At 47.2% G+C, this 23732-nt stretch overlaps 1 protein-coding gene across 6 annotated transcripts in view; it reads right to left on the bottom strand.

The window, feature by feature from the left end:
- The window catches only part of LOC105687648 (homeobox protein homothorax), a 303587-nt gene that overhangs the window by 111404 nt on the left and 168451 nt on the right, over window positions 1-23732 (bottom strand). For all 6 annotated transcript variants that reach the window (XR_007278162.1, XR_007278161.1, XM_048654505.1 and 3 more), the window contains one exon: window positions 23220-23330. Coding sequence is in view for 4 of the 6 variants with exons in the window: in XM_048654505.1 (XP_048510462.1) it covers window positions 23220-23330 (111 nt within the window). In the remaining 2 variants the exon portion in view is untranslated. The remainder of the gene's footprint in view (window positions 1-23219; window positions 23331-23732) is intronic.

Genomic DNA, 23732 nt, shown 5'->3' with positions numbered 1-23732 from the left:
GAGCTAGGAGCCGCTAAACTCGACGACTTTCGAGACGCGCCCGCGAAGTAGGTAGCAGTAGTAGAGCGAAGACGAAGAGAAGCTCAACGAACGAGGGAGAGGAACACGAAGGGGGGGACATCGGCGAGTGCAGGCGAGACGACGAGGCGCGCGGCGCGCGTGCCCCGCGATCGCCAATTAATCTGGCCGCTAAATAGTCTCGAATTAAGCACGAATCCTTGTTGCGTATTCACTCGGTACGTGGGACGAGGCCTCGTGTGCGAGCGGCTGAAATCGAGAATCGCATCGCGACGGGCGCCGCCGGGGGGTGGCCGGGGGGTGGCGGGAGGGCGGAAGGGCGGTAATAACGGAGGGAAGAGGAAGAGGAGAGTAGGAGACACGTCGCGTTACCGCGGACTACATTTTATCGCCGAAAATAGTTGCCAATTGCCTGAGGAGCCTCGAAACGGCGATCCGGCCGACTGGCTGCTAACAGAAATTCGTGTTATGGTGCGTTGACCCCCGGGGCTCTCGACCGTTCGGTATCGCCGATCCGGGGAATACGCGAAAACGTCGCGTGTCTCGGTGGATTCGATTCCCCCTCCCCCCCTCCCCCACCGCGAAAGAGGGGTTACCTCTGTACCGAATGCGCCCAACCGGCGTATTCAAAAATATGCAAACGACCGCGGGTGGAATGTTTTGTCAATGGAACCAGCCGTGCCTCTCACCGCTGGCGAGTGTACCCGCTGCTACTCCACCGTTTATATTATGTATGTACTTTCCACTTTCCGCGCTCCATCTAAAACCCCCCCGTGCCCAGGGCGTCGCGACGCCCGGTTTCTCTACGCCGTCCAACGCCGCTCGCGCCGAGTGCGGCAAAAAAAAACCTTCTATACCGAGAGAACAACCGCGAGATGACCTGGTAATTAATGTTAACTGTATCAATTCCCCGTCGCTTAATTCGGTACGTGTTAGATGGGACCCAACGATACACGCGAGAAATTGCTCCCCTCCTCCTCCTCCTCCTCACGAAAAGAAGAAGAAGAAGATGAAGAAGAAGAAGAAGAAAAAGAAGTACGCCGTGCGCCTCGTGAATTCTAGTAATCCTGATGACGCACGATCATGCTTTGATGGCAGAAGAAGATGAAGAAGAAGAAGAAGAAAGAAGGACGGAAATACCGAACGCGGCAAAAGCTGTTCGGAAGATGAGAACGGCGAAGTGGAGGTGAGCGAGGGAAAGAAAGAGGGTTTCTCGGAGCTGACGCCGAAGCTATGCGGATTAACGAATGGAATAAAAAGAGTAAGGAAGAAAAATAAGGAGACGAAGAAGAGGGCGGAGGAGGAGGAGGAGGAGGAGGAGGACGAGGGGGGAGGAGGGCGACGCCGTCGTACCCGTAGTGTGTATGTTATTGTTATGATAGAACTGGGATTTTCGAGAATGTCTCTCGGATATTCCGAGTCTCTTCCCCCCCCCCCCCTACCCCCCTCGGGGTCTGGGTGCCCCACGTCGTACCGTAAGTACCGTCTGGAATAGCGGCGGGTTTTCGGTCCCGCGACGGATGAAAGCATCGCCTCTAATTCCTCGTCTGTTTACATAGCCGGGTGCGAACATCTTCGAATAGGCTGTCCGTACGTCCGTCCGTACGTCTCTCACAAGTGCAGCGCATCAAAAACACACACGGGCGACACCGGCGAGCGACCGCTTCGATTCCCGCACCTGCCCTCACTCGTCACCGCCACCCGAGAAATTAGATCCCTCGACTTTTATCTCATAGAAAGTATGCACGTATACAGTCGAAGTCGGAAAACCACTCGAATCGAAAGCAAATTTTTTCGACTCACGTTCATATTTCTAGAGAAACTTTTTTCAAGATTTTCTCTTTTCTCTTTTTTTTGTTCCACCCAGTCGACGGAGCGGAATCGTTTCTCCGTTGACACTACGTTACACTAAACGAGATGGGATTTTTTTTTACGTCCGGAACGAGGAGATCGTCGAAAAAAGACGTATCGTCGGTCGATAAAAAATCAAAGTCCGATTCCGACCGGAAGGCGATTCAGGGGGGTAACGGGAGCGGAATGTAAAACCCGTTAGGTTTCGTTTCGTTTGAGGTGAAAAATTGGGTCAAAATCGAAGATGAGAGAGTAAAACACGTGCAGTGAGCGAGGGTGGAATCGAAGCGAAGAAATTGTTTGTAGATATAAACGCAATTAACCGTCTAAATAACGATCTCTATAAAAGTCTACTTCTGTAAAGATCGTTGAAGGTAGCGTACGCAGTTGGAGAGTAGCTCTCCCCGGTAGATTGAGACGTTTGAAGAGGCTCTGTGACAGTTATCTGATTCATGGACATGCCGGTATATTTTATGTCGTACGATCTATGAATACTGATCGATTGGCCGCGTGCCCCCACGCCGTCGCATGGATATATCAATTACAGCGGCCAACGGCAGCAGCAGCAGCAGCAGCAGCATGCACCGCCTCGGTAGTTTATATATCCCTAAGTTGTTGCACCGTTGAAACGCCACGCGTGTATAATTTACACACGTACGTAAACGTGTGTACACGCATAAGTGTATAACTAGGTGCATTCGTTAATCAGTCGTTGGTCCGCGCGTCTTTGCCGACGGTTTAGAGGCGGTGCGGATGTATGAGTACGAGTAGATTTGCAGATCGGATCGGATCGGATCGGATTATCTTATTGAACGTCTTTGGTTGCGGAGTAGAGAAACGAGCGCCCACGCTAATCGAAGGATACATCGGTCATTCCCGCGATGCGAGGAGTCGCGTGGATTACAGAGTCGCGAGTAACCGTACGTACGTACGTACGTACGTATATCTCCTATGTAAGCGACCCGAAAACGCCATAAACTATAATTCCATCGACGTTGCGTTATGTGATTCGCGGAGCGCCGCCGCAAAGCTTCGAGCAAATACGAGTTTCTCTGTCATATTTTTTTTTTTTTTTTTTCTTTCAACCTTCGATTATCTGATAAACGACAAACGTTTCGTACGAGGTGGTCTCAAAAAAGTTCACCGCTTACATGGTACACACGAGACACCTACGTGGGACGAAACTCGAAAGCTGTCATATACCCGATGTTTTACAAGGGTGCTTGTTTCCGTCTTATTCCTTTGTGAAATTTTTCATCGATATTTTCATCCTGGCTTGTTCGCCGTTTTTTTTTTTTTCTCCTTCTTTTTTCTCTCTCGTTTCCAGACCGGCGAATAATTATAAGAATCACGTCGAAAGGTTGAACGTTGTAAGACAGTTGCGTACGCACGCGATTCAAGTTTTCCCCGGGACTTTGGTTGACAATTTTTTTATTTTCCCGGTTTTCTGTTTCGTTTTGCAAAGAACCGCCGGGATCGAGCGGACGGTCAGTGTACACGGCTAGCGTGTATATACCGTAAGAATCTCAGGAAAGTGAACAACATAGGGAACGCATGAGCGCGAGAGAGAGCTTATGGAAGTTCCGTGAGTGCGAGACAGACAGACTGCCTGCCCCTTCGTTGCCTTCGAGTCCCCACTCCGTCAAATTGTAAACAGACCATCGCTAGAGCTGTGATCTAAGTAAGCGCGTTCGGGTTGAGAGTGTTTTTCTCTCACAATTGATAAAACAAAAACCATTAGCATAAATATGATTGACTTTGTTCCTTTGAATATTAAAAAATTTTCAAAAAAGTTCCCAATTCAAAATGAAGGTTTTCTCATGAAAATATAATTTATTTTTTGTTAATGTAAATGTATTTAAATCTTTAATGATTCTAATTACAATTATTAATACTTATTATTCTTGATATCACAGACTTTTTTTTATTGATTTTCTTTAAACAGGCTATCACAGCTCTAGCGATAGTCTGTTTACAATTTGGCGGAGTGGGGACTCAAAGGCAACGGAGGGGCAGGCAGTCTGTCTGTCTCGCACTCACGGAACTTCCATAAGCTCTCTCTCGCGCTCATGAGTTCCCTATGTTGTTCACTTTCCTGAGATTCTTACGGTATATGTATATGAGGAGAAGAATGAAAAAGAAGGATGAATTAATGCTCGGGCAATTTTGCATCGGTAATTAGATTTTGAGAGATGCCCGCATCGATCAACGAAACGAGCTCGGAAGACGTCTGCAACTTTTTTAATACGGGAGACTAAATCACGAATTGGAATTTAAGGTATCAATATTCAGACCAGGAATATTCAAACCAATCTTGGGCTTCGTAAGTCGCGTGTATGGTATGTATACGGTCGGGGTAACTAAGAACCGTAAATATTTTCAATACGAAACTCTCTCTCTCTCTCTCTCTCTCTCTCATTCAATATCGCGTATTATGTAAATAGGAGGCAATCAGTCAGTCAGTCAGTCAGTCAGTCAGTCGGATCGAGAGGGAAACCCGAAAAAAAAAAAGAAGAAGCTCTTCAACGAAAACGTATTCCGAGTTAACGTCATAATTATCATCCCAATGCGATATTTCTGCAGCTGTTCCGAATCCATATTATACAAAACTCCTTCTAATCGACCAATTGATCATCATACGTTCTCCTGCAAAACGTCGAAATCTTTTTACGCGCGTGGCGTAGCGCATAATTTTTCTCTTCGCAACAATTCATCGGGGTAATCGAATTGTTCTCGGTACATACGATTAGATCGTCGACCCGATCGGAACGACGGACGACGAACGGGGGGTGGGGAGGGGGGCTATATACGACATCCATTTCGCGACAAAGCGAAGCGATTATAAACATCGACGCGCAGGTGGTAAGATTTGACGTCACCCTACGCGCGGTAGCAGGTTGCATAGAATTTGCAGGAACGAAGGGTGAAGTTTAGGTGCACAAAGCCCCCCGATGTTCCCGGGGCACGTATAGAGATTACATTAATTAATGCTCACCAAGCCAGCGGCAGCGGCGGCGGCGGGATAGCAGCGGCAGCGGCAGCGGCGGCGGTAGAAGCAGAACTGGTCGGGTTTGGGTTTCGGTGATGTGTCGCTAGCAACGACGCGCCGCTTTCTATGATAATTACAGTTAGGACGTGAGACTCCGTCTTAATTATACAGTCGTTAAACAACGATACCAGCGCGTGCTGCCGCGATACTGTCCCCAGATTACCTGCAACGCTGGTGCTGCACACGTGTCATAAATACATTCCCTCTACGGTGTATATATATATATGCAACTCTGTACGCGCGTTTATCCCACCGGATTCCCCGAGGAAACGGAACCGCTGCGCCGAAATACAAATTTCTCGCAGGTGTTCTTTCTCCGGTTCTCTATTACTCCCTCCCTCCCTCCTCCCCCACCCCTCTCCTCCAATTTATACATTTGCAGGATCGCGAGCGGCGGAGATCGATGAAATTTTCATCCCTCGCCGAACGATCGCCGAACATTTTCGAGGTCGGGGGACCACGAGTTACGAACGGAATGAAAAAGGAACGAGGATTTGTTATGGTTGAAAGTTGATGAAATGATAAAAGTGTTAATGGAAGCGTCGTACGTATATAGCGGCGGCGGCGGCGGCGGCGGCGACGTGAACGCCTTGCAACGAGCAAACGCCTTATATTCATCGCTGTCACGACGACGACTTCAGACATCTGACGAGCACGTGTACCAAACTTTCTGTTTGGGACAAGGTGTTCCAAGTATGAGTGCGCGGTAAGTAAGTAAGTAAGTAAGTAAGTAAGTAAGTAAGTAAGCGAGAGGGGGGTACGGGACCACGGTGTATGTACGCGTTTGGTTAAAAGTGAGAGAAGCCTGCCTGCCTGCCTGCCTGACTTTTTGTCGCCGTGTGCGGTGGCCACGTGGTTTTCACCGGGCATTTATAAGGGTGAGGTTTCCAACATTTTAACGACTCCCTTCTTCTTCTTCTTCTTCTTCTTCTTCTACCGCGTACATCTCTCGTTCGCCACGCCATGTACACCTATACGCTATCTCGTTATTATCGTCATTATTGTTATGATCATTTCTCCTCCACCGATCGCCCCCTCCGGCCACCTTCCCCCCGTTTCACGTGTACGTTTATCTCATATTTCCTTTTTTTTTTTTTTTTCTTTTTATTTTCGGTTTTTTCTTTTCTTCACGTATTCTTCCACGGCTTTTTTCTCACTCTCCTTCACATCCTTCGTTCGGTACGCGCGTGTGGTGTGTATATATCTACCTCTAGAGACGACGACTACTATACACTCGAGACTCGAGATCGCGACGGATCACGACGCGCGGGAAGATGTAGACGGTCAGATAGCCTCACCGCAAGATTCCAAGGCTCGGGTTTCGTACACAGACACGATTTTTCTCCCCTAACCCCCAACCCCCTCGCCGTATCCCCCTTCGGTATACGGGATATAGTCACTTACGACTATTTTTAGATCTAATATACACAGCTCTCTACGAAATAATCGTAAAATGTAAGCTTGCTCCGCTTCATATTGCAATTAGTCCGTACGATCCCAACGAAGTAACCTGTGTCACAATTTCTAAATTTTCGAGCAAAAAAAAAAGAAAAGAAAAATAAAGCATACAATTTTGTATCCGGATTCCATTGCACTTTTTACCATCTCCCATTTTCCGCACCGCACGAAAATCGTTGAAAATCTTTCAAATTTTTTCACATTTTTCAACCGGGAGGGGGGTTGGAGGTAATCGCTGGTGCAGCGCGTATCGCGACCGGACGATATTTTTTCGTTCTTTCTATTCTTCCTTTTCTACCCGATGTGCGCCATGATTTTCAGGATAGGTACATACAGTCTTACGTTACATATACATATATATATATATATATATAATATATGTATTATATATGTATAGATATAGATATATAAGTGCGGGTATAAGCGATACCTACGTAACGACAACGGCGTCGTCGTCGTCCCGCAGGCGGGTTTTCGTTCGGTACTCCGGGGCGCTAACAAGACGGCCCGAAGGCCCGTGTGAGTTATGGGCCGCGTATCACACCCTCCGGCAGTTGGGATAGCACACATAGCTAGCTGTCGCCAGTTTTCTGGCTCATTACTGGCCACTGGTGCCCATTTCTCTCCGGTTCTCGCGAACCTGCCATAACGGAGCGAACTAGCCGCCCCATAGTCGACGTCTCGGCGGTATCGGTAACTCGGTGGCGATTTCCGGCATCTTTTTCACTCGGATTTATTTTACTCTCATCTCCTAGGAGGCGAAAATCGAGTTCGACGCCTCGACGAGATATTTACCGAAGTATATCGTCGAAGGAGAAGGAGAATCGGAATCGGACTCATTGAAATTGGAATAGAAATTACCGTCGAGGTGGCGTCGCAATGGATTCGAAAGCGAGACGTTCTTTTCACGGCGGATCACGGCGCAGTTAAGACACTGGAAAAACACTAGCATCGTCCCTAATAGCGAAGATTGTTTGTGTATCCAGGCACGAATCGGTTCTAAAAACTGTACGATCGCCCGAACCCCGCGAACTCTTAAATAAAACTAAAATAAATAGCGTCATCAGACTCCACTACCCGAATACTGTAGGGCAACGCAGAAGAAGAACACGAACAAGAAGAAGAAGAAGAAGAAGAAGAAGGAATAAGGCAAAAAAAGTATAAGGCGAAGAGAGAGAAAAAAAAAACAACAAAGTTACTATCTATCTATAGATTACACCGAAGCAGCTCGTCGCCGTTCTTTTCCTCAAATTAACTTCTAAATAAACCGGCTTTAATCAGAGTGAGTTGTGACGGGCGATTCCCCCGCGAAGCGAGTCCTCCGAATGATAGTTGTTAGTTGACTTTGGCGTCGCGTCGGCACCCGAAGATTCCCCGTTAACGTACGAATGAAAATTACTCATGTCCGCGTCTCTCCGTGAGATCGTCCCCTGAAAATGCCCTCGATAACGATTAAACCGGGTAACACCTGCGCCTACACCTCAGCCGAAATACGACCATTCCGAAGCGGTCAATTTTTAGGGTTCACATATTTTTTATTTCACTCGTATTAATCTTAACGATATAAACGTCCACCGATCTCCATTGATCTCGCTGAATTTTTTTTCCGCACAGCCAATCAAGGCGAACTTGCAAAGCTCGCCCGAGGCTCCACTTATCCCTAAAGTCTCCGCTTGTATGTATGTATCTATGTACGCATATGCGCGCGCTACGATAAATATGTAAAGCATCGATATTATGTATTTATTATAATACGATCGGCAATCGAACCGGCTTATACATATATATATATATGTATAAACCTGCATAAAAAAATCTAAAAGTAGTCAATTTATCACCGCAGGTGATGCGTTCGACTCGGTCGAATATTATCAAAAAAAAAAAAAAAAAAACGGCCGAGGGGGAGAAGAGAGAAAAAAAAAAAAAAAACAGAATTCGCTCCGAGTCAGGAAAGGCTGTTTGCAGGAAACATTAATTGAAAAAAAAAAAAAGAAAATAGGAAAAAAGGACGAAAGAAAAATGAGGAGAAGACCTCAAGTAGGTGGACGTATGTAGAGAGGGATACGGAGTGTAAGAATCACGGTGGTTTTCTCAAGATAGATTCGAAGATATCTTGTCGCGGTATATACGATGGTGACGATAGACAATACCGTGTGACTTTGTGCGGCTGCTGACACGTTCAGCGGATACTGGTCGTAGTTCGGGGGAAGGAGGGGTGTTGAGGGGGTGAGGAGGGAAAGAGGATGGAGGGGGGGCGGGGAGAGGAGAGGAGGATGAGGAGGTAAGAGGAATGCGTGAACACGCTCATCGGAGACCTTAAAGAATTTCTTCGAGGGAGACGCGAGTCGGGTTGGCGGTTTATACTCGCTGTATACGTGAAACGTAACGATGAAGAAGAGCGTAGAATTTGGGCGAGCGACGACTCCGGTATACGAAGACGAAGAAGAAGACGACTACGCGATCGTCGGCGGCGCAGCTGTTGATGTTTTGTCTGGTAGCCTCCGCAGCGTCTCCTTCGTATACGATATTCCTTCCACCGCACGGCGGCAGCGCGCTACTCTCCGTTTACCACCGTCGACGTCGGTATACAACGGCAGAAAGCGGCTCTCTCTTTCCTCAGCTCGCTATTTTAGTATCGTTAAAAATGCATCCATACCCCTTTTTTCGGATACTCTAGCCTCGTCATCGGCATCGGCATCGGCATCGGCGCACCTCGCCTCGGAGTATCAAAATCACGAGAGGAACGCTATCGTAGTTGTGCGAAAATAATTCCACTCAATATACAAGGTGAACGACAAAATAACGGCCAGTAGTGGGTTTATTATCGCGGCTTATTAGGTGGCCTAATAATTTTTCTCTCAAAGTCCGCGCGTAGCTTTTGATTAACTCGTTTAATCGTAGGTACGAGCGGTATAAGCGAGATAACGAGGTATAAATCCAGGAAACTTCTTTGACCGTTATGGGGTAGCCTAATGCCGTGGAGATTACGAAAAGATTAGATCGCCCGGCTCGGCCATGGTTTGGCGCACGGGGTGTTCGCGGGACCCAACCCCACCCTCCCCCTCCCATATCCTTCCACTCCCTGCGAAACTCTCACGTCGTGTTTTTGCACAGCGGGCCAAACTCGACGCGATAACTCAACCGATTTAATAACGAGATATTTTGGATTAGCGACGGACCGCGAACGAACGAACGAACCAAAGAACCAACCCAACGTGTGTCTACCAACCGTAACGTACCGAACGGCGACTTACAGCCGTACCAAAACCGACTTTTGCTCTTACGGTTTAATAAACCTCCATTGCAAAAGGTTCGCAGATGCGTGGCGATGGCGAGGTCCGCGTCGAGTCGAAGGGTTCTCCACCCGTAGGACGTATTACAGGCATACGAAAAAGGTTTCGGTATACCTTGCGCGCCGTATACCTATACGAGCGGGGCCCACCACCCACGCTCGAAAAAAAGTATATAAGCGCGCGCGGGAATCATCATCTCTCCGAGCTGCAGCGAAAGCAAAAGCAACGGCATGAGCTCGGGGCTAACACGCACACGCCGAAGGATAACCCCGTATGTGAAAAAAAAAAAAAAAACTGAAAAAAACTGAAAAAAAAAAAAAAAATAGAAAGAAGAAGGGAAAACGAAAAAAGAAATAAAATAAAATGAGAAGAGAGAAAGAAAGAGAAAAACAGAAAAAAAAATATCCTGTCTGGATTTTTTCAGAACCTTTTTTCGAGCGGCACGTATAGAGACGAGGTATCTTTCGCGCTGTTCCCTTTGGTCCTTTCCTCCTCTACCTCCCGCGTCTCCTCCCCCTCGTCTCGAGCTTCTTCTTATTTTACCTCCTCCTACGGCTCTTCTCCTCCATCGGCTATACGTATCTCGTTCTCCTTCGCGAGGGCACACCGACTCGCCGCGCGCCTGCCCATCTCTTACGTACCCGCGAGTTAAAAGGAGATAAACCTATAGGTGATTCTACGCCGATCAGATTAAGACGGACAGAGAGCCAAGATCTCGTGCCTCCGGGGGTTAGAGGCGTACAAGATGGAGGCTGGTTTTGATGGAATGTAACCACCATCATCGCAGGCCTCTTTCTCGCGAGGCAACGTCTCACCGCCGCCTAGGTTCTCAGCGTACGTGTATTACAACCGTCCCCCGTATAATACCGTCGTATATGCATACGCGGCGGACCACCGTACCCCACTTGTACACGTATATATATACGTGCACACCACCACCGAACGCCTGGCGAATAATACGTGTAAACGCGCGATCGTCCTTACGAGACAATTCCCCAGGCATCGGACGAATCTCCCATCGTACGCGACGTTGACGGGACCACGAATCACGAGCGCTTATACCGGATATGCTTTACATTCGCGAAGGAATGCGAGGAGAGCACGATTGACTGATGCCCCCCAAACTAACGAACGAACGGGGTATCGTATATCGTCGTTCGTATATTCTCCTCGGAGTAATCGAAACTCGCCCCGACGAGGCTGATAACATACATCCAGCATCCCCGATAGTCGGGATAGCGAGGTTTCAACGACGACGCACGGTTTTCTACCCTATTTGGCGCGAGATATCGCTTTTATATACGGTAAAACGTTCCGTGTATATATATACACTTTAACGGAGATAATAATCGCGCGGCGATTCCGATTAGGAGCGAGAGGATTCGTCTCGTCTCCTCTCCGGCGCGCGCGCGTTATATTCCGCAAGGATCACCGAGTCCAACGTAGCGAATGGTCGTTGTCGTTGTCGTTGTTGTTTGTCGGTGTCCGATGTCTCCGATCAACCTGCGCTGCGGTGTATATAATGCCGTCGCACATCTCCCGCCACAACTCGGTATCGCATCTGTACCGACCATACTTACACGTACGTACGTATACACATGTCTATACGTTAGCGAACGATATACCTCGGTCCACGCACCGCGAGCCGCGACAACTTTTGCGATCTCGAGAGCGCGCGCGCTCGGCGGTGGAATCCTCTCTCTTTTTCCGATCAAATTAATCAGGAAAACGATTCGAAGTACGTTACCGAGTCTCGTGAGACTCGCGCGCTCCGTTTTTCAAACGTATAACCACTCTTTACGCGGCTTCGCGCATACACGCGCGGCACACGTGTACGAGAGTGGAAGAGAAAAAAAAAAAAAATACGCGACTCGTACGCCTCGTATATGTACGTATATGGGTTTTTCTTTCGATTTTTACTCGCCGCCGATGCGATTTCTTTGTTTTTTCTTTTTTTCTTTTTTTCTTTCTTTTTATATTCAAAAAACCGTTAAGGGAGGCCCCGCCACTTATATACCGTATACACCGTACAAGCAGCGAGGAGCGCAACGAGGATAACGATGCGCGAGGTATTGTTTGATAGAACACAAAACCGTTGTGCCGCTCTTCGTTACAAGGAGAGATAAGAGATCGAACTTAGAGATAAGCGAGAGCATCTCGCTGCTCGGCCGTATGATGCATCGGTCCTCGGACCGGCGTAACCGCCGTACGCATCGGGCAATCTTTTCATTGAAGAAGAAAAAAAAACAGAAAAACAAATAAGTCGAAAAAAAAAAAAAAAACTATTCAGACGTAGCCGATACAACGCGCCGATGGCGTTACCGCGGTTCGTCACACGTAGTACGAGGATATAATTCATTCGTTCGACTTGTAAATCGTTGTTTTTTTTTTCTTTCTGCTTATTTTTCCGTTCGATCGTAGAAAAGTCGCGTTATGTCGGGGTCGCTCCGCGCGGTCGCTCGAAGGTGAAAAAGTGCAATTTTATCGCCTTCGGTGCGCATATGCCGGCTGATTTCGAGTAGTCGTTGGATACGATACAGCGAGGGGTCAAGGAAGTTATTTCTTTTTATTCCATTTCGTTTCATTTCTTTACTTTTTTTTTCGTTGTTTTCGTTGTTCGTTCTTTTTATATTTTTTTTTTTTTTTTTACAAGGTAAGTTACACCGTTAAATGCAATATTTGTCGTACACCGTAGAAACCCGAGCAGTCTCTCGGGTCGATCGGTCTGTATATACAAGAAGAAGGCGGCGGTCCGCAGGGAGTCGCTCGCATGACACGCAACATGACTCGACTTCTCCGTGGTTCGCTCGATCGGCTCACCGGACTTTCTTCCTTTTTCTTCTTCGGGTTTTTTTTTTTTTTCTTATGTTTCGTCTCTTTTCTTTTCTTTTCTGTTTTTTTTTTTTTTTTTGTTTTTTTTTAATTTATTTATACACCTACTTCTTCCGTATACTCGCAACGTATAGTTCGTTGCCCCTCAAAGCTCGGCGCTCGCCGCCGCGCACCCTTGCGAAGACAACTTGTAACGAGTTATTACAACGAACACCCACGACGCGTTGGACGCGATCGGGTTCGCGCGAAATCATTGTCGTCATCTCGTTCGTTCGTTCGCGGTGTTTCGATTTTATTTTATTTATTTATTTTTGGAATTCGAATAATTTTTCATTTTTATCCATTCATTCCGCGTCGAATGTCTCGGTTATCGTTCTCGCGTGTACGGAAAAAATAATCGGAGGGTGAGTATCGCGAGTTTTTTTCGGGGTTTTCAACCGATGAGTCGCCGACAAGTTCACGGAGTGCAGGGCTAATTATTCGAAAGCGCGCCCGCCATTAATTTTCGACTGGATGCCGAGAAACGAGCGGCGAACTCCTCGTCCCCGTATACGTATACGCACAGCTAACGTCGCCGCGAAGATATCGCCTTTACGGCAGTCGTGTTGTAGGAGCAACAGCGGCAACCAGAAGCACAACCAACTTATAAAGCGGCACGGGGTATCTCCAAGTGCGTCATAAAACACGCACTAATGCGACATAATCTAAGCAATTTGATTTACGAGAGCGCGGACACCTCGATGTTACGAATATATATGTATATATATATATATATATACATATATATATGTACGTTACTTAATCTATGTACAAGTGATTCGTACAATTCCCATTTCTTTTTCAATTTTTTCGACCGTATATCAATTTATTCCCGATTCTCATGATGGATTTTACGTGGTCGTATACACGACGGGCGATTAGGTTTTGATTTAGCCGGGCGATCTAAAAATTCAATTTCGCAGCGTTGTGCAGTTAAAGGATATAAACTGGAATCTCGACGAAACTTTGGGATGAAGAGAAGGGAGGAGAGGAGGTCCTTTGGCAGAACGCGCGACGGACCGGATCGCGTCGACTAAGAGGACGCGAAGTTTTGGACGTTGACGTCATTTTTTCTCTCGGCGATCGCAGTATTCGTGTATATATAAATATAATAACAGAAAATAAAAAAAAAAGGTAGATGAAGATGGAAGAGGAGAGTGGAAACGAGCTAGCGGGCCGATTCCCGGGAATAGATAAAATGAAACTATACGGCTTGAAAAATCGTAGGGATTAATTCTACGGAAAGCACAAGTTCCACAGGTATACGGTGTATACGTATAGACGGTATTGCCGTATATGGGATCGACATTCCATTCGATCTGTAGAAGGATATAAAAATATCTATAGAAAACAATTCGAAAATGCACAACGATATATAAATCTCTACTCGGTTAAAGATCGAGCCCGAGGAACGTCTGAAATTACAGCACCGTCTCAAGCCCGGCCGTTCCGGAAACCGCCGATCAATCCCTCGAGTAATTCAAGCCTTTAAACCGATTCTATTGTAGAAAAAAAAAAAAAAAAAAACAAAGAAAAAGGAGAAGATAAAAAAACGATCTCGAGGACGAATCGAAATCAATCCCCGAATTCGATCGATCCGCAATTCCTATACGGACTCCTCCCCCCACCTCGCTGTATATTTTCTATACGTTCGTTGTACGTACGTGTTGTATTTACGCACGAATCAATACGATGTTGAATGAGTGCGCGAGGAGAGGAGTGAAAAAAGAGAAAAAGAGAAAAAGAAGAAAAAAAAAAAAAATAGAGCAGGAAGAGAAAAAACGACGAAACTGCCGTGTAATAAAATAAAAGTGGGACGGTAACTAATTAACGACTCGGACCCTGCGGATCGTTGAGATCGCGTAGCCGTATTTCACGCGAGTATATAGATTATCGGGGACACGCGAACTAATAGGCAGGTCAGGAAACAAGCCGCTCGTAAGATAAGCGTCGTTCCATTTGGACCGGGTGTAACGGACGCTCGAAATACGGAGGATGTGGGGGGGGGACCCGCATAATAATTTGTGGCTCTTCTCGGCAAACGAACATCTTCATTACAAGACGACGAGGACTTGCGATGAATAAATAGTGAAACAAAGAAAAAAGGAAAAATCAACCGCGAGAGAAGAAGAAGAAGAAAAATAACACGAACGAGAGAAATGGAACCTCGACGATAAATTAACCGAATGAATTTTGAGGAGATTAAAAGAGGAGAAGAAAATGAAAAATAGAGAAAAAAAACGGAGAAGAAAACGGACTAGCGAACTCTGCACATCCGACGCTGTATTACGTATATCGCTCATTGTGCAAATTCTCGTTACCTCACAATCGAGTAATTAAAATTCGCGGTGTGTCGTTAATTATATTTACAACTATAGTTTAGATTCCCCGGTTGGTTTTACGCGCGTGCAAGCAATACAAGTATATATACCGGGTGACCCCGGCGTCCGCGAGTCGATGGGACACTAATTGCCGTTGGTCGAAGGAAAAGAAAGAGGAAAGGGAGAGAGGGGAGAGAAAGACGGAGGAACGACGAGTCGAGCTCGTAACGTTGAAAACGTATAGCGAAACGTGGCTGCGTGGAACGAGTCGGTGGTATATTCAAGGGTGGTTGAGAGCTCCGCCACTCGAAGCGAGGAGACAGAAGAGGGGCCTCGAGTCGAGTGCCAACAAGAGAAACAATGCCCCGCGTGGACCAACAGACTCGGCTACCCCCGACCGACCAACGACCCCCTTTTTCCCTCTATCCCTGTCCCCCAAGGCTGAGGAGAGACGGGACCGGCTCGCGAACCGATCTCACTCGCTTTCGATTTCACTCTCGTCCCTCCGAGGTGAGATCCCAACGCCTCATTTTCGTTGGCTGAACAATTTAGCGAATTTTCCGTCCAAACGATCCGAGTCACGTGTGTCGGTAAGCGGAAGCTCCCGTTGTAGGTGAAAATTGATGGGGGGACAGAGGAGAGGGTAGAAGAGAAAGAGGAAAGAAAAAAAAAAAAAAAAGACTCGCTACGTACACGGAAGGGAGAAACAGTTCCGAAATTCTGTGTCGGCACAAAGCGTAAAGCTCACGGTAGAGAACAATAGAAACCGCACAGATTTCATAAAGTCAGAGTTGAGATATATAGGCGGGTACAATGGTTTAGCCGATGTGACTGTATACATAAAAGATATGTAGATACAACTAGCGTCACGTATGTATATATATCTATCTATATATATATTACCCATGACTCGCGGGTGTTTCAACGCGCTTCGTATATCTATACACATACTGCACGTTTATGTATAAAAGCGTAATATTAGTGAAATGTGTCTTCGTACCATTGCGAATATACGTACGTGTACATATGTATATATACGTCTCCGCATATGTAAACGCTCGGTGCAGATATTAAACAGTTTTCCTCGCACGCAGGATATATGAATGTAAATGCAACATATACACATACACGTATAATACATCGCATACCCGATATCGCAATCCTAGCGCCGTGTGAATAAACGAATCGAAACTCTGCGAACCAACGAAACTTCCCGCGAGTTTTTTTTACCCCGAGCTTTTGGATATATATACAGTACGTATCGCGAAATACGATGTTTAATCGTACATAAGATAGGTATATACATACATACATACATACATCCGTGCAATTTTATTTACTTTTTATATAGAGCGGCGATAGTTCGTCACGCGATGTTATACCCGGGCGCCTCTGCCGCTGTTACGTTGCAGTCGCAGATGTTCGGAACGACGACGGTCGTTCGCCGTGTGTCGGATGAACAATAATTTCAGCCGACTCTGGAAAGGATTTTTACAACCTTCCAGTTTAGTTTCATCGCGCGCGCACACACACATATATCTCGAATATTTGAACAATTCATATACACGCGAACGCAGCCCGTAGTTTATATACCCGCGCTACAGTTTAACCCGTTTTTAATCTAATCTATTTATTTATTCGTTCCCGCCCGCGCTCTTCTTTTTGGATTTTTCATTCGCTCTTATCCTATTCCTCTTCTTGTTCTCCGGGCGGGAACACGGGCGGATATTGGATCGTAACTCAAAAAAAAAATGAAAAAAAAAAGGCAAAAAGGAAAAAATATATTATCCCTCATGTCGTCCCCGGTATTCGATGCACGGTACGTACGCGCGCCTGTACCCCGCAAAATTGCATATCGTACGTACGTACGTACGCGAGAGGGTCGTTTCTCTCCGTGTAAATGTTAACCGCGATATAGAAAGGAGAAACGAGAGTAAAAAAAAATAAATAAAGAAAGAAAGAAAAAAATCAAAAGCAGACGAAGAAAAGCCGAACGAACAAATAACCGCGTGCGGTGAATAATTGAAAACCGTGTTGTACACACGCGTTGTTCATACGAAAGGGTAGGCTAGTGGTTAGGTGTACGCGCGGTAGAAAGTTCGTTCTCATATAAGGGCGACAGACGAGAGAGAGAGAGAGAGGGAAAAAAAGAGGGAGATTTTTAGCCGAGATTCAGCGGGTATTAGTAGCGAAATTTAGGGCCTCGCGGCGAGTTTTGTTAGCGGCTAGAAAATGACGCGAATATACATACATACATACATATATATATGTATATGTGTGTACGTATATCGGTGCGAGGTATTGAGAGTTCGTCGTCGTAGCGGGCTACGTTAACGGGGGGGGGGGTGGTGGTGGTGGTCGTCGTCGTCGTTTCGCGTCGGGGTTGGAGGATAGCGGCATGTGACCGGTGGGTGGCGCGACCCACCCCCGCGCCCAGGAGTTCCCGAACCTGCCCACCCCAAAGCCCAGAACCCTGCAGCTGTCAAAGCCAGGCCAAATCTTCTTCTGCTCGTGACAGCCTGGAAATGAAGAGAGCGCCGGGGCCCCGGGTGGCCCGCTTTCCGTGCGAGCATGTGCGTCCTGTCCTCCTGTCCTCCATCTCCGCGCTGTATACCCCAACGCCGCGATATAGCTTATAAAAGTTCCTCTGGCCGACGCTTCTGCTTCTGTTATTTTTCTATCCCCGCCACATCTTGTCCATCTCTGTCCCGCAACGACCACGCTCCGGTCATTTATTTTTTCACAAAATAAAAATGAAAAAAATAAAATAAAAAAAATAGGCGCGAATATCGTTTTGAGGAAACGAGCGAGTATATGATCTGTCTGTTACCTCGAGTTTTTGAAGTTTCGCTTTTTTTTTCCCTCCGCTTACAACACGGATATCCAAACGCATCGTGTGTACGAACTTGTAACTATCCGCATGAATTTATTAACGATCATCGATCCATTGTGAGAACCTCGGCAATCGGACGTCAATTTAAGGATCATATTTATTAATAAATATTTCTGACGAGCGGTGAGCGGTGTGCGCAGATTATCGTGTATTACCATACAACACAAAAGGTATTCTCTTCGGTTACTCCGTACCGAACGTACTTTACCGTCATTGTACGTGTACAAAATAGCCGATGATAATGACGATAATGATGATGATGATGATGATGATGATATAAGAGGAATAATACTTTACAACTTGTATATCGGTGTGCCTTTTAAAAGTGGGTATAGTTTGCGTCTGGTTTATGCTGCAGTGCCAGCACTCAGAGCGCGAGATCCTCTTCGTTGCTTTTTCATTATTATTTTCTTTTATTCTCCATACTCTACGTGGCTCTTTCTCTCTCTCTCTCTCTCTCTCTCTCTCGACAATTTCCCCCCCCCCCCCGTTTTTTTTCTCTACTTTTATTAATTTTGTTGTTTTTCATTCTTGTTTAATCTTTTCTCCTCTTTAATCTTTTTCTCTCTTCGGCATATACCCCATTGTTGTCGGTGGTTGTAGCTGCGCTCATTGTACCTCGACACAATAATAATTGCGCTAATGATTGTGTTCGAAAAATGCCTCGTAATCGTCAAGCTACGAAGAGAATATGTATATATATATATTTTTCTCTTTTTTTTTCTCTCTCTTTCCCTTCTCTTTTTATTCTTCTATTCCACATGCGTTAAATATATATTTTTTTTTCCCCCCACTTATTTCTCATTCCGTTTGTTCGATTTTTTGTCCAATCTCATCTTTTGCTCCAAACCCTCTTCTCGCAATACCGAAAAACTGTTACCAGTTACGCCTCATTTTAATCGCCACCACCCCCGCGGGGCCGCGCGACGTTATCACGTCCATTTGATACTCCGAGGGCCTTCGACGATGTACGCGAGGCGACGCGAACCGACGCGTGTAATACACATCGATTATACGAATGCTCGAAAATTGTCCGAGTCACGGCTCGGGATCTTCGTTCGAACGCCGGGGCCAACCGTAACGTGTTCCGCACCTCGAACGCCGTTCGAAACCACCCGATGGACCGACGCACAAAGAGATATGTCTATTAGCTCTTTAGCCCGACTCGAATATCCCATTCCACTTGTACGATTTATCGTACCACCGACGCATGCCCGTGATATTCGATATACACGACGCTCGAAAGACGCCCAACGGTACGTTACAAAATGTTTAGGTGAATCGAATTTCTCCGACCAACGGACGAGTGGATGTCCATCAGCGGGAACGAAAGAGCAGGTGACGCGGTGCGAACCCTATTCCTATATAAATCCCGAGGATCGGAGAATCGTTGTCCGCGACGGAGAATCCTCGCGATTCGAAAATGGTCTAATTAAAGGTCGAGCGTAGGGGACGGCGGTTCGTAAGGGCATGAGAGGTTGGCGGGAATACGGTGGAGAGAGTGCGTGGGGCGTGTTTACAAGGTTGCTCCGGGGTCGGGGTATCCTCGCGAGAAGCGACCACGAATCTCATTTTCCCGAACGCGATGGTCGGTCGGTCGGTCCGTATATAGGTGTTTTCTGCCTCCTGCACGGGAACCAATTACACGGTCACCCCTCCTGACCCCGTTCTCTGCCGCGCGACCGCCCAAAAAGCCCCTACATATATATCTGTATATATCTATATATACACACATCGAAAATCGTGCGGTACGAGGGGTTTCGTGCGTAAGGACGGAGGAGGCTCGCGACGACGACGACGACGACGACGCGCAAGGGCAGATGAGAACCTTGTGCCGGTTGTGCCCTGCCCTGTGCGTGTGTCCAGCGCGCACAGACGGGGCAACGGATATGTGCGCCAGCCTCGGGCCGCGGCATCAGCTTTATACGGGGGGGAAACCGAGGGGTCCGGGGGGAAAGCAGCGCCCGGTGATGGATCGTCCAATCAGTGCTGCGAGATGGAGGGCAACCGGAGAGGCGAGAGAGAGGCGAGAGAGAGGAGGAGAGAGGAGGAGCGGAGAGATTCAGAAAGAGAGAAAGAGGGACGCGGGGTCACGGTCGGGTCGCTCCCGCTAATCGAAGAACACGCCGCGTACCTACGGGTACGCCGGGTTCGCCGTTGCCCGCGCTATTCTATACAATGTGGGTAGGTTACGTACGTACGTACGGGTACAGTCGAGCGAAACCGGCAAAGAGGATATACAATAACCCGTTCGCACGATTGTTGTACCTAATTTTTATTTAATCATCTGAAAGTCGCGGACGAAATTCGATCCGTCCGATCATCGTCGATCCGGTGTACCTACTTTCGATTACCGCCCGATGCATTATTCGTAAACACCGCGCTAATTTTACTCGAATCCCGAAAATTCTTTGTTCCTCGCAGCGAACGTAACGCAGGGCACGTTGAGACGTAATTAATAATTCGCACGCTCTCCGCACGTTACACGGATAAGCCATCAGAGACCAGCGTCGTCGCCGAACCTGCCGGTTCGTTCGCCGCGGTCGAGAGGGTTGCGCCAACACCGAAAATCCCCGACGCTTATTACGCTCGGAGTATCGTCGTCTCCGCATACCCCGTTCGTATACGTAGGCGTCGCTCGCGAGGCAAATCTTTATTATGCTTTTTCCCATCGAGATATTCTTGATTTTTCACTTTTCGGTGAACTCGATCGATTCTCCGGGGCTCCTCTCTTTCCATTCGAGTTTCGACGGATCGTCAATTTTTCGGCACGGAAGGGCAGGGGGATGATTAATCGGGGGGATCGTACGCGGAATGCCCACGGAGTAATAAGCGGGAGACGATTGTACCTGTTCCGTTGAAAAATAAAACCGATCGGGCGGTACACACGCCGATGATTTCGCTTGCATCGAGGATTAGGTGTGTAGGTAGCCGAAAGTAACCGAGCCAACAATGGCCGCCGCCGCCGCCGACCAAAACATCCGATAAATCTACCCGCGGCCCGGACCTCAAAATCCCCCCCAGGGGTTTTAAACTCGCTCACCCCGAACGCGGGCGGACGCCGAAGCCGCCGCGAAAGCCCAAGTCAAAGTCGACGCCAAACCCGCAACCCTTGCACGCTACACACCAGTGGAGGGGTTGCCGCTACGCTCGATGCTCGAAAAAAACCAAACCACCCCCGCAATTCTGTAGGTGTAGGTATGTGGTGTATATATAGGACCCTGCGGAGGTAACGCTATACTTCGAAAACACCGGAGCGCCGAATTTTAAGGTCACACGCGATTTCGACGATACGGGTTATCAGCCGATGTTACGCTCTTGTAAAGGTCGTGGAGGCGTAATTTTATCGAGTGAAATGATAACTTTCAACGGATTTGTTCACGCGGTCTAATCTCCGTTTACTTAATCCTCAGATTTTGCTCTATTATTACGTTACGAAACTCATGGGGGAAATTGGATCAGTTATTTCTGGATCAGCAGCTAGACTGCGAAAACTTTACCAACTCCCTGCCGATTCGAGCGGGGGTGGCGAACCGGTTATCACCCTTTGAGGGATTCTAAAGAAAGTTTCGCGTGTAACGAAGTCGGATCTATGCCGCGATTCATACAGATCCCGATTCCTCATCCGATCTCTTTCGGAATTTCTCGGCGAGATCTTTCGCGTCAACGAATTTCTACCGACTCCCTCGTTAATCGACGTCTCGGAATGAGGGGGCGAGAATCGCGTCGCGTCGCGTAGCGTCGCATCTCGTCGAGCAAACGAGGAAAAGGAACTTTGGCCGCTCGGGTAGAGGTATATCGCGAGATGGAATAAAGACGTCTAGATGGGAGGAATAAAGAGAGGCTGGAAGAGGCTGGATGAGGAGGGCACGAATGAGGGACGCGGGAAAGAGCCGGATTCGCGCTGCCATGGTTACCGCCGCATTGCCGCCTCACCGCGTTGCCATGACGACCCGAGTCGACCCGAGCCCAGAGGTTGAGGAGGACTGAGGAGGGCTCCTCACCGACGCTCGCACTCTCGCTCGTGCGCTAACCTCTGCGCGCCACTCGCTCAACTCCGCTTTACTCGCGTCCTTCTTCTCCCCGTTTCGTCGCACGGTGTACGAGGTAGACGTAGAAACCGTGGTGAGGAACGAGACGCCGCGAGACTTCTTTCCCTCCCAAAACTCCCCCCACCCCCCCGCCCCCCGCAGTCCACCCCCGAACACCCCCCTCCGAAAACCCCTCCGCCCAGAAACGAACGCTATCGCAACCCCAGCGCATGCGTATCGTATCACCTCTCTGCCCTCCGCGTGTGTATAACGTATAACACGGTGTACGTGTTATACACATAGGTATATGAACGAGCCGCAAATGCCGCCTTACGTCACTTTATACATAGTAAATATATATATATATATATATACGTGTGTGTATATATATAGAATTTCGTTGCTCGAGAAAATTGCCAGAAAAGCTTTCAATTTAAGAGAATATCGTACGGGGGATATAGCGGGGAAGAAACGAACCCGGGAGAAAGACCACGCGGAAAAAAGAATAAAAATTGAAAAAAAAAAAAAAGAATAAGTTTCGTTCGCCGATGCCAATTAAATGGCAAAAACTCGCGTATCGAATAACGATCGTTCCGTGTTATTAATGAGAATAGAATTCACAGCTATTCCTCGTGTACGGGAGATGATAATTTCTTTTCGCCAGTCGAGTTGCATCAGATGGCGGATTTACGTTTTATATAAGGGGTGGGGGTGGGGTTGGGGGGGGGGGGGGGGATGAAATAACGCGCGGCATGGACGGTTAATGAACGATAATAGTAGGTAAATAAATATGGGTGAGAATCCGGCGTTCGGCTCGTAGATCGTAGTAATTATACGAAGATGTTAATCTTTGCAATGGTAATACCATGAATTCGCAAATTAATTACTTCTGCCTACCTCGTGGTTTCTGTTACTGTTAATGCCGCCGTAGTTGCACCGTGTTCATACACACACACACGTGTATATAATTCGCGAGTGGGTTTGTACACACACGTAACACATAACGCGACGTATGTTTTATACGTACAAGGTGAAGGGATATACGTCGAGCGGTGTACGTGTGTTTTCAAAGCGAGAAACGAGCGAGAGATCTGTTTCGAAAAATTTTAACTAGCTAACGGGGCAGAGAAAACTCTTTTTATCTTATATTCCGTTTTCTATAGGTACTAAGACGGCGATCCGACGTCCAGATTATAACTAACGAGAACTGGTTCCGAACTACTCGACCAAACACCGTATACAACGTACAAGAGACACATACATGGCCAGATGGCGTACATGCATACATACATACATATCCATGTATATCCACGGAATTTATATACATTTAATTTCGATCAAATTGCGATACGTTTCAAAGTCCGCACGTATCGTTACTCGTTACTCTCGAATCCGTATAATTTCCTAATAAAATTCTATGTATATTTCACTCACCGGGACTGCCGAGGAAAACGGAGGAGTAGAGGACACCCCGACGCGCCGCGTCGCTCGCAGCTCTTTGGGCATCGGGTGGCGAACTCCATTCTCTGCGTGGACACCATTTTCCTGTAATCAGAAGATGAAAAGAAAAAATTAAAATAAATAATTTACGAACGTGTAATTTCTCGCGTGAAGAAAAAAAAAAACACCTCGAGTCTAGCCGCCGCGATAATGTGCTGCGTGGCCGTTTCGAAAAAAGTGAAAAAAAAAAAAAAAAAATTACCGCAGTTCTGCATTGAAAACTTTTGCGGAGCTTGGCGTACACCTGTACACTGTATACATATACCTACGTGCGGCAGGCGTTGGTCTAATCTTATCTAACTCTGGGGAATAATTGCGGAGCTCGCAAGCGCCCGTCAACTACTGGTAGAAGATAGGTGTACAGGTAAGCATGTATCCCATGGCGTATATAACACGGCTCGGGTGCTTAATTTTTCACCGTTTAGTTCAACGATCTTTCGCAACGAC

This window comes from Athalia rosae, chromosome 4 (genome assembly GCF_917208135.1).
Source record: "Athalia rosae chromosome 4, iyAthRosa1.1, whole genome shotgun sequence".
Taxonomy (NCBI): domain Eukaryota; kingdom Metazoa; phylum Arthropoda; class Insecta; order Hymenoptera; family Athaliidae; genus Athalia; species Athalia rosae.
This window is presented reverse-complemented; position numbering and strand designations above follow the sequence as displayed.